This window comes from Ascidiella aspersa, chromosome 2 (assembly GCF_963924565.1).
Source record: "Ascidiella aspersa chromosome 2, kaAscAspe10.2, whole genome shotgun sequence".
Taxonomy (NCBI): domain Eukaryota; kingdom Metazoa; phylum Chordata; class Ascidiacea; order Phlebobranchia; family Ascidiidae; genus Ascidiella; species Ascidiella aspersa.
Genome location: NC_139448.1, coordinates 16,142,277 through 16,153,887, shown reverse-complemented (window position 1 = coordinate 16,153,887; position 11,611 = coordinate 16,142,277). Strand labels below are relative to the sequence as shown.

Genomic DNA, 11,611 nt, shown 5'->3' with positions numbered 1-11,611 from the left:
TGGGCATGACTTTGTTTGGTATAAACCGCACTATAAAACTGGCATATAACTAAATGGCGTAGAAAGTTAAATGGACATAGAAGGATCATGAACCAATTTCATTTAGTGCAAGATTGGTCTCTTGATGACGAGTTATCATCATCGCCACAAGGTAATGTATAACTTAATTTTAACGAACGCTACGATCCATATATGTAGCTTTTTGTATATTCAACATTATTTTGCTGGAAATTTTTTCGGTGTTTTCCTACGTGTTTTGCGCAGTCTCGACTGGTGATCCATGTTACATTTTAATATGGTATTATTTTTGGTAAAGTAGCTAACATTGACATTGATATTGTGATTGTGTTTTATTTATGAATCTTAAGTGCTATTTTGCTAAAACCGTTGGAAAATTCAACAATAGTTTTGTTGAAGGAGAAAATCAAACTATGTTTTACTAGCAGTGCAGAAAAAATTATAACAGAATTTCTCCTTTACCATGTTGTCGGCACCTCGTGAGTAATTTAACACTATAGTTTCACTCCTGTGCAGAAAGGCCAAATTTCAGCGAGAACGACGTCATGCCTGATACGCAAGGCTATCGCGAAGTCAGCGACGTTGAAGGCGAAGCAGAAGTAGAACACTTCACAGGGGAAGAGGATTTCAACCTTTCGGATATCGAGGACGGAAGCCTTTGCGAAGATGACACCGAAAGCCGGTCTTCCAGCACTGGCGAGCTAGAAGTGAATCCCTTCGACGGTCTTCCCTACTCCACCATGTACTTTGAGCTGCTGGCCAAACGCAGAACTTTGCCTGTTTGGCGCGCCAAGGACGACTTCGTCACCGCTGTCGAGGAGAGCCCGATAGTACTGGTGACCGGGAAAGCTGGAAGCGGTAAAAGCACGCAGGTATGTCAATAAAGTGACGCAATGTACAGAAGATTGCGATTGAAGTTAATCTGTAGCTTAAAATTTCCAGTCCGGCTGTTGCGTATTAAATATTATTCTAAACGGGTGCTATCCGCAACTTATTTTTTAAAACCTGCACCGCCCCCTAGTTTTGATTTATGATAAATGTACCATAGTCAAATAGAATTTTTATACTACAAACGAAAAAAACTTGCGTATGTTTGCTCTAATGGCGTTCTACATATTAACATACAATGTATGATAAAAGCATTTTTTGTCCCAAGTGTTTTTGCTTTTACTTCGTTTCCATGGTCGTTGAAATATGGGGATCTTCCGCAAAATCGTTCAAACACCTTATATATCCATTTGTTTGTACACTGTGAATAACCGTAAAGTCAGAAAAGACGTATGTAAACTATTAAATGCCATTTGCTGAGAAACAATTCAATTGGACATTGAATCGACTCGATAGCTTGCTATACATTCAACAAACGTAATTTATGTTAGCCGCTTCGGCCAAAAGTCACAGCCAATCGACAAAACAGTATTGGTTGGAATTGTTTCCACAGTAAAGCAACATTAACTTTAAGAAATATTCTTCCACCAGCGCCAGTGGCGAGCAATAAAGATTTACCCGATTGACGTATACAATCCCTAAAACAATAACAATTAGCAGTTTTATTAGAAACTTTTATCTTTTCTAGATGATTCAGTTTGTATATTGTAACCTAGGTACCCCAATGGTGCGCGCATTTTGCCCGCGAATCGGACTTTCAGTTTGGGACAGTGGTGTGCACGCAGCCCAGCGCTATCGCAGCCGTTTCACTTGCTACCCAGGTATGAACGAATATTTGAATATTTGAAGGTTTATATGTTAATAAATCATTCAACAAACTGTAAGTGGTGAGCTGCTAAATTTTATGATTGAAATTGGTTTAAGAGATATTCTACAAAATTCGTAATTACATAGTGTTTTTAAAATCACCACTATAAAATGGCTATAATTCACCTCGTTGAATCCGTAGATCGCGCAAGAAATGGATTTTACAAGTGTCGGCAATGAGGTGGGTTATTCTGTTCCTCAGATGAACTGCACCAATCAAGACACCATTCTTAAGTAAGCCAAAAAAAACGATTGCTGCTTATCTGGGGCGCAAGTATGTTTGCCAGTCTCAGCAAATTAGTTATTAAAGAAAAAAAAACAATGTTAAAATACGCGGTGTTGTTGTTTGGACTCCACGACCAATACTGTTTTTGCATTTCAACCAAACCTGATGCTCTGAAAAACTTTTCGGAGGTACAGGTTAAAAGTTGTTATTTGTCACACTAAAGCATTTATCCAAAACCATCTGGGTCGTATTTGGACAACCCTTAACCAAATCAATTGCAAATTTAGCTACGAATTGCGACTTTACCAAACGTATTTTAGAAACTCGACAAAAAACAACAAAGTTTGGATTAAACAAACGAGTTATAGTACTTTTCAATCAAATTATCGGACGTAGGCCATTTGGTCTATTTGTAAACTGTTATGGGCTATAAAAAAGCATTTCTCTTTGGAGCCTTATTTTAGTTACGTTGGTGGAACATTGCTGGAACTATATGCACCATTTTTTGCTTGAACCAATCTCGCGCAAACACTACTTTAGTTTGACACTGGTTATGTTTATTTCAGGCTTTGTACGGACGAAACGCTCCTTAAAGAAATGGCAGAAGATCCGCTTTTACAGAAGTACGGCTTTGTTGTTATCGATGAAGTACAAGAAAGAACGGCGGCCACCGATATTTTACTAGCACTGCTCAAGTAAGTATTTATTGGTATTGCATCGCCACCGAAACCAGCCTGTATCCTCTAGAAATTTTTACATATACCACTATGACTATCATTATTTTATCAATAAAAAGCATTTGTCAATTAATGTTTATTTTTTTACAAGAATGATCGTATCAACGAGAGACGACCTTAAAGTGATCGTCATTAGCCTTTCGGGCGAGATGCCACGTTTGGAGGAATTCTTTGAGGAAGTCCCAATCGTCGACCTCTACTTCCTTGAGGACTCTTTCCCGAAGATGCCAGATGAATCGGACGATGGAGAATCGGCGATTTCGGAAGAGGAAGCCGAGAAGATAAGAAGAAAGATGGCCGAATCTCATCGTCTCCAAAAGTTGGACATAAGCTATGAACCAGTAGAAAGTGAAAATGTTGTGACCAAGGCTGTGAGTTTAGTGGCTAGGCTTCATGCTGACCAAGACATCAAGGGAGATTTTTTGGTGTTCCTTCCATCAAAGGAGGTAAATTTTGAGTTATTTTCCTAAAGTTTAACAATCTTATTGCTTGTCTGGTTAGTTTGCTTCCGATAAGAGATCAATTTTTATCATTTTGTTGAGATAGCAGCAGTGGTATTAAACGTCCATAAATCATGTTAAAAATGATTTTGATCAAACTGAACAGTGTATACAAATGTCTTGAGTTTTGCTAATATGTGTAGATAAAAACATTGGTAAATCGGTCATTTAGATATAGCTTTTCATACACCAAAGTTCCCCACTTTTCGAACCACGAACGTGTATAGTGTTTCCACTTTGAGCACCATCAGATGGTAAAAACGCACACTTGACTTCAGGACATTGAGAAGGCTTGCGACGAAATAGTGCGACGAGTAGCGATATCTTCTGTACGTGGAGAAGCGGGTGCCGTTAAAGTCATTCCACTCCACCAAAGAGTCTCGTTTGGGAGCCAACAGGTTATTTTTTTTTTTCAATTTCGAACAAATGCTTACCGAGTTTTGGTGTTGCACACATTCTTAAATATGTTTTTGACGATACATTATTATTAGACAAAGTATGTTTACATATAGAATAATTATTATTTAGCTGAAACACTTTTGTTTATAAAATATCTCTACTATATAGTACGAATTGTTTACCTCAAAATAGATTGCTTCATTTGTAAAAGAAAGATTAAAAAGTTTTCCATACGCAGTTCTATAAACAAGTTAGCCTACTTCCCAATGACTCAAATCCTTGTCAGTTGTTACTCAACATCATTTTAATCCCAAAATAATATGTCATAAAATAAACTGTCCAAGTTATTTTGTTAGATTTGTTCCTATACCTGATCATGTCATTTGCCAGTTATAACTAATCAATAAAAGTATTTTTATTACAACAACCATGTTTAATTAAGTGTTTTTTTAACTTACCAAAAAAGACAAATCTTTAAAGAAATACTTTAAAGTGCACTAGGAAAATAATTGTTTTAATGCTGTGTACCCAGGCAGTTTACGACGTTCTTCAGCAAACTGACGAACACAAGCTGGTCAATCGGCGTGTTATAATTGCTGACGACCTCGCCGAGTCTTCTTTCTCGATGGAGAACATCGATGTCGTCATTGATAGCGGTCTTACAAATCACGAAGTAAGGCCAGTTTCTATATCGGTTGTCACTGTAGTTTGACTTCAGCCATAAAAACAACATCCACGTCGGAATTAAACACATTTCAGAATAAGACCAAAAAAGGACCTATTCCTATAAGTTGTCATAATAATGTCTAAATCGGAACCCAAACACGCCAATACCTGAACACGCCGACATTTGACGTATATAAACAGGCAAAAAAAATCCGATGCTAAAACAGCAGCACATGTTTGAATCTAAATGTTGTAAGTGAACTTGATTCCACATCTAATGACTGTATAGTAAAAAGTCGCTCAAGGCGCAAAAATGATTGTGTTTACTTTGTTAAAAAAATGTATTTAAAAGGCAAAAACATGCAGTGATATGCACGTACACAGGAGCTAAAATATGTCATTAAAACAGAGTTTTAACATAACTATACAGGAAATCAAAGATTCGCGAAATATTTTGCATTTATATTGGTAAATTAAAAAAGCAGTATAATTGGGGTATCCATTGCCTGGTGCCAAACCCCTATGCACAACGTGGTCTCATTCCAATAGGTCAAATTATTTTGACTAAAAATGAACAAAAATGGTTGTAAAAAGCAATTAATACAAGTTACAAGGAAAATTAGCACAAAACCCGCAAAACTGTGAAAAATTAAGAGTCATCGGCCCATTTTCACTGGTCCCAGAATACAACCATCAGCATGAGATTTCCAAGTTTATTAAAATAGAGCTGAAAGATTTTCAATTGGCCAAGGAATATTGCAACAAGTAGGGTACGGTACTGAAAGATATATTATATTATTTAAAAAGTCAAAGTGCATTCGCGGGCCGCAGCACAAAATGATCTCACGGGCCTCATGTTCCGCTTCGTTGGGTTATAACTTCATGATAATACTAAATATTGTTTGTATGTTCACTTTACTTGCCTACAGACGTACAACAGTCGGATTCGCATGCATTCCAGCATTCGACAATTTGCGTCGCGCAACAAGGTCATGGCGAGGACGGAACGGTGTTCTTCGTATGGAAAAGTGTACAGACTCTACTCTAAGGAACAGGTGGACGTAAGTCGAACGAATAGACTAGGGCAGAGTGGTCCAAACCCAGGCCTGCAGGCCACATTTCTTTGGCAGTTGGTCTTATTTGTGGCGCAAAACATTGTTTTATTTAAATCCGAGCAAACTTCCTCGCTTCGTGTGTCATATGGGTTTTGTAGCTACAACGTTCGCGTAAACCTATTTTCCAAAAGTCTCAGAAATTTATAATAAAAGACAAAAAAGTTTAAAATGTGCTAAACATAGTTTACTAAGTTTAGCCTAATGTATATAGCCGGTGAAAAATGTTTGATTTATATTATGGCCCAACGTGTTGCCAATCTTCGTCACCTTGAAATCCTCTGTTAGTGAAATAGACCTTTAAAACGTTTTACTTGCGTTAATTATTTCAACATTTATAGTCAATGACGGAAACTTGCTCCTCGTGGATAACAAGGTCCGAGCTTTCTTCTAAAGTTCTTCTTATCAAGCGACTCCTTCCCCGATTAGAAATTACATTTGCACAACTGCAGCTTATCGAACCACCAGGTAAACACCAACACAGAAGTATTTTTAACAAAACTCCTTAACCAATTAGCAAAAACTACATAACCAGTGAGAAAAACTGTAAAGTATGCGATGTTTTCAACTATTTAATGTTATTGTTTTGTATACTGTATGTTGCGTTTCACCTAGATATACTATGCGACTGTCGAAATTGCATCACAAAAGACACCTTCAGGCGACAATATGAAACTGAACGGGCGTTTTTTATAAAATCCAAATCTGGCGCGAATATAAACTAATGAACTTAGAAAGCCGCTTGGGCGAAAAATATATTCATTTTAAACAAACGTCTGAACCCTTTCACCTGTATTTTACTGGTGTTTCAAAGTTATTTTTTGACTCGATCAGGTGAAAACGTATCGCATGAGCTTTTTATACTATTTTTTTTGTTTCATACAATATTTTTTAAGACATTAATATCGATAGCCACATCTTGAATTTAACGCTAAATTTGTTTTCTTTCATAGGGTTATTCCTGTACTGCAAACCCATAAAGGTTATAGCTCCTTAAGGACGCCTGTACAGTGTCAATATTTAACACCTTTAGGCTGTTTCCATCGCGGTTTAAAACAAATTGTAAAAAACACACAGAGCCCGAGTCATATATGCTCGCTTTGGAAGAACTTGATTACCACGGAGCTCTGGACGAGAATGGCAACCTGGCCGATCTCGGCGTCGTACTTAGCGAATTTCCTCTCACCGTGTCGCAAGCCAAATCAGTCATCGCAAGTTGTGGAGAAGATTGCACCCAGGTGGCATATTGTAATAAGAATGGGCTATACGATGCCATGCTAACTGGATTCGCTACAGGAACACAATATTTTTTTTAGGTGGTTACAGTCCCTTCCCTCTACCTCAAAACGCTATGAGACGTAAATTGTCAAAGTAAATCGCGACTCCTTTGTTTTAGCGGCATTACAAAAACGTGCAAATTATTTCTTTGTTTACATGTTTTTTTACAAATCTTGGTGTATGCAGTGATTCTCAAACTGTGTGTCGCGACACACTATTTTGCCTTGGTAGATTCTCAAATGTGCAGCAAAGTGTTTTTGTAATTTTGCCAAAAACAACAACAATATATTACAATTTGCATGTAGCCAACATTGTATCATCACAAATAGGCATAGCCAACGTGCGACATTTGAATATGTACTATGTATTAGAACTGGTAAGATTTTGGTGTTTATCTAATAATTTCCGTGTAAATATAGGGTGATAGTTAAGATAAAATTGTATGATAAGAAAAAGTTCCGCGATTTTTGTTTGTAGTTTTACTTCGATCAGGCCGAAATAGTTCAAAAATACACGTATTTTAACTAAACTGGTCTCAAACTTACATCTGTGCAAAACTTGTATTTTTTCGTTTTAATTTTTCTTGCGCAGGAATGTTCCGTGAAGTAATTTAGTGTGCTTTTTTATTTCCAGGAAGTCCTCACGATTGTTGCAATGCTCACGTCTCCCTCGTGTTTCGTTATTCCTAACAAGTACAAAGTTGAGGCCACCAACTGTCACCGCAGGCTGAATCACCCAGCAGGAGAGCACTTTACACTGCTAAACGTCTACCAACGTTTTGTTAGAAGTGAGCGCTAGCATTTATGCTATTGAATAGGCTAACTACATGTGTTTCAATCGATTGGAAAGTTAAACCAGTGATTGAATGATCGTTTAATATAAAACTGAGCAGCACATTGTTTTTTAACCTAGGGCTGTTCGATATTTCGTATTGTGTTCTGATAACGATATTTTGAGCAAAAATACGGCTTATCTATTTCCTATTCGCCTCATTACAGGCTACTCATTATGAAATGTAAATGAGCAAAATTGATAAAAAATAAAGTGTTTAAAGGTAATTTTCGAGCTTTTTAGGCCGAAAAGTGCTCGAACGTAGATAAGATTATAGCTACCATTTTTGTTAATTAACTTTGTTTCTCAGAAATGAATTTTTCAAGGTAGAAACGCTGCGTTGGGTCGTAAACTAAAACTGACAAGCCTATATGTCAGTTTGTTATTGGATTTATTGATAATTTTGCGGCGAACCTGACTTATGCGACCTGATATTTTATTGACAGATCGCATGTCTGAAGCGTGGTGCTCCAAGAACTACGTCGACTACAACGCGTTGATGCTTGCCAAGAGGAAAAGGGACGATCTCCTTAAGATTATGGAGAACCTCGAACTTCCTTTAAGCGAACCAATCCAAGATGTGGATCAACTCGAAAACAGCGTAAAGAAGGCTTTACTTGCTGGATATTTTATGCAGGTATACGAAAGCTAAGTTGACTTGAAGTCAAACTGATGATTTACGCTCAATTATGTCAGAAAATGTCAGCAATTCTTTTACGTGGATAGGGATACTTCCCCAATGTACAAAGCGAGTTTTGGTTTATTAAAAACCTAAGTGATATTCTTTTATTTGGCCTAAAAGTGGATGAGGAATTTAAATAAATAGATCCTATTTATACTAAATTCGGCAATAATGTTTGTGTATATAATGGTAAACTGTCCAGTTAATCTGATATAATTTAACAACTAGATTTCGTTATTTATATGAGACAATAAACCTCTCATAAAACACATTTCGGCGCCCTTTTAAGTTCGAATTTCTGTTGTAATTCCATCTTTTCCTACGGACGATGATGGTATTTCATAATTTTTCTATGGTACAATACACAGTCACTAACATCAGTGCCACAAATGACTGATGTCTTTTTACACAGATTGCATGGAACACCGATGGCTGTGGGAATTATCACATCATCCGCGACAGACACGTGGCTCGTATTCACCCAAACTCGCATTCCAACCGACAGCCGGAGTGGGTTCTCTTTAACGACTTTGAACTCGAAGAGAACAGCTACATTTCAACAGTGAGCGGAATCACGGCTAAATGGTAAAAATTCTGGCACCTGGTTTCTTGCGTATTGTTCAATTAGGGTTGCCAAGCATGTGCCATGGGCGTTTTTCGGTAATATTATATATTGATATCTGTATTTTATATATATGTTTGTAAATAGCGACGTATATTTGCACAGACGCAAACACTTTGGTTTTTAAGCAACGGCAAACGTAAAAATATGGGGAACACACAATAAGACCTAAGAAAGCAACAATACCTAAAACAGAAAAATTTATAAAACCATAGTATTTGAGATAATAAAGCCAAATACGCAGTTACCTATATCCACCTCAAGTTATATCGAAATCGTCTACATAAGACCTAAACCTGCCGGAACACGCCTTAACTTCACAGGAATAAGGCCTAAATGGCCAAAATAACCTCTGGGTGGAGTTAAAAAATGGGTTAGGGTTAAAATTATAAGGGGAGTTAATGTTGTACTCAGGGGTGGGGTTCTGGGTTAGGTAAACTGTTGTTTAGGCCTGATTTATTTAGGTATTTTTTCAACGGGTTTATAACTTATTACGATTTAGATGGTAGTACAATCAAAAGGTATTAATCCTATTTTGGTCTTATTCAAAACTGTATTTTGTTTATTTTTGTTGACAGGGTCGTGGAGATCGTGCCACGCAGTTACCTCCTTAACCTCCCGTCCTCCGAGAGCAAGGATATTATCCTGAAGACAGTGGAGAGCCTGCAAAAGTACAACGCCGAGCGCCCGCCTCCAGAGGCCCAGTTTGTGAGCGACAGAGGCTTTTCAAACAGCAGAAATTCACCGCGCAACCAGCAACGAAGGCTGGCAGCCAACAACGACAAGGGGCTTTCCCGCGCAGGGTCCAGCGCTGACAACGTTGATGACACTGACGTCATAACGCAAACGATGCGCGACGTTACCTACGCGTACAACCGGGCGTCCGAGTATTTAACTTCCGACGCGCCGGACTCGTCCGAATCACAGTGCAGCTTGCAGTGACCCCTTTGCTCCAGCTCTCTGCATTATCACCCGTAACCTGAATGACCGATAATTATCCATTAGCATTTTATTGTTTTCTTTCGGAACACGTGCTACGTAGTGCAGGGGTCCGCAAATACGGGGTCGCGACCCCAATTTGGGTCGCGGGATAATTCAGTTTGGGTCTCGAAAGCCTTATTAATAGAGGCCTATATTTTGTGCTTGTTAATAGAGAGGCCTATATTTTAAGTTTTCTAATTGTTTCCATTAGTACACTGAATTGTATACAAGATAGCCGTTTTACTTTGAGCGCGACTAAAATTGTCACGCGAAATATTTACACTAAGCCCCGTAAAAAGTCATGAGTGTTCGTTCGATCCAGGTGATGGCAAAGAGCGCTTGCAATCCAACACTATTTTGGCCATTACCAACCAAACTGATCTGCTTACCGCAATCTGGGTTTACTTCTTGGTATATGTTTTAAAAAAAAACTCTCTTTCATTTTTCATCCCGTTTCTGTAACCAAAGCGTCCTAAGTTCTCCTCGTTACATCGTGTCCCAAAATCCTTAGATGCGAGCCTTATAATGTTAAGTTTCCTAAATCAATTGCGATGAGACGTCGGAAATTTTTAGTGATTCGCGCAAAAAAATCATTACACACCTTGCCAGTAATTATTGCACTATAAGAAAGCGCAATAGCGGACGTATGTCGGGGAATTGGTGGGGCTGCAAGCCTGTAACCCATATTGGTTGTTAAATCATATTTGTCATCCGAATGAGACATCAAAAGTAGTAAAACTCAAGGCTTCTTTTCAGTTGTGTTACAGAACCATTTCTCTTTAAAAACGCTTAACATATAGATCTGTCTTAATGAATAGAAACACAATAAATTACTGTGTTTTTTTAGCAAAGCTATTGCATTGAAAACAACTCGAAGTATTTGGGTCGCGATACCTCGGTACTAGTAATTTTGGGTCCCCCAAAAAGTATTTGCGGACCCCTGACGTAGTGTATTGTCTTTCGATTTTAAGTTTCCGCTAAAAATCAGAGTGTGCTAACCTAAGTAAACCTTGAGGAATCCGACAGGCTATGTCCTACAGCAAATGTCCGTTGTTCTTTGTCGGACGCTAGTCTGCTCCCGAGTGGCAATTCTAAACCCCTGTCCAATTAGATTTAAAATTTGGTTAAAACAATTTACTAATATTTTACATTAAATAACACACACTTTGGCTTTCTTGGAAGTATTTATTCCACGACGCCATTGCTACATCTCAAACCAAAATGCTTCAAGAAACGCGTTAAAAAACGTGTTTATCAAGTTGGGTTTTCTAGACCCTAGACTCGAGGACCTAAGGCATTTGTTTAGTATAAGCATTACAAATTAAAATGTTTATGCCAAACAATATGAAAGCTTGTTTTAGGCCCACGAAATGTCTCTAGATTATCAACCACTGTTCTAGACGAATCTTTGTAAAAAAAACTGTGCTTAAAAGCGTAGATTTTATATATTTCAAACAATGTGCAATGTTTGTAAATGGTGCTATTCCGAACCAAAATCTCCAAAATGGCCAAAAGTCTGATGTATAAAGTGTCAGTGGCCAAGTACAATGCTGTCAGAATGAAATTTTATTCTTCGCATTGGGAGTAATTACATCGTTTCGGGTTTTGGTGTAGTATGATTTGTGTAACAACTCTGTGCTGACGTTTTGTGCGACTGTGATACAGATTTAATATAATTACCTTATAATTTATAAACTCTTAAACAATATAAATGTTGAGTGATTCCTATTCGTTAAGCAATTAGAATGAAGGAAATATCAGAACCACGGTAACGTGTCTACTTGGTTTCGTGATGAAGGCGGCA

The 11,611-nt window shown here is 37.8% G+C and overlaps 1 protein-coding gene across 2 annotated transcripts; it reads left to right on the top strand.

Annotated features, from left to right (window-relative positions):
- LOC146163993 (putative pre-mRNA-splicing factor ATP-dependent RNA helicase DHX32) lies at positions 1 to 9,896 on the top strand. Of its 2 annotated transcripts, XM_083382306.1 has the most exons (15): positions 1 to 151; positions 535 to 890; positions 1,623 to 1,727; positions 1,916 to 2,007; positions 2,566 to 2,694; positions 2,828 to 3,182; positions 3,515 to 3,634; positions 4,168 to 4,308; positions 5,231 to 5,362; positions 5,755 to 5,881; positions 6,491 to 6,651; positions 7,325 to 7,478; positions 7,969 to 8,159; positions 8,617 to 8,789; positions 9,405 to 9,896. In XM_083382306.1, the coding sequence occupies exons 1-15, from the start codon at positions 88 to 90 to the stop codon at positions 9,766 to 9,768; spliced, it is 2,664 nt and encodes an 887-aa protein (XP_083238432.1). In that variant the 5' UTR covers positions 1 to 87; the 3' UTR covers positions 9,769 to 9,896. The 2 variants fall into 2 exon arrangements, with proteins under 2 accessions (XP_083238432.1, XP_083238433.1); XM_083382307.1 differs by lacking the exons at positions 5,755 to 5,881; positions 6,491 to 6,651.
- The last annotated feature ends 1,715 nt before the right edge of the window (positions 9,897 to 11,611 follow it).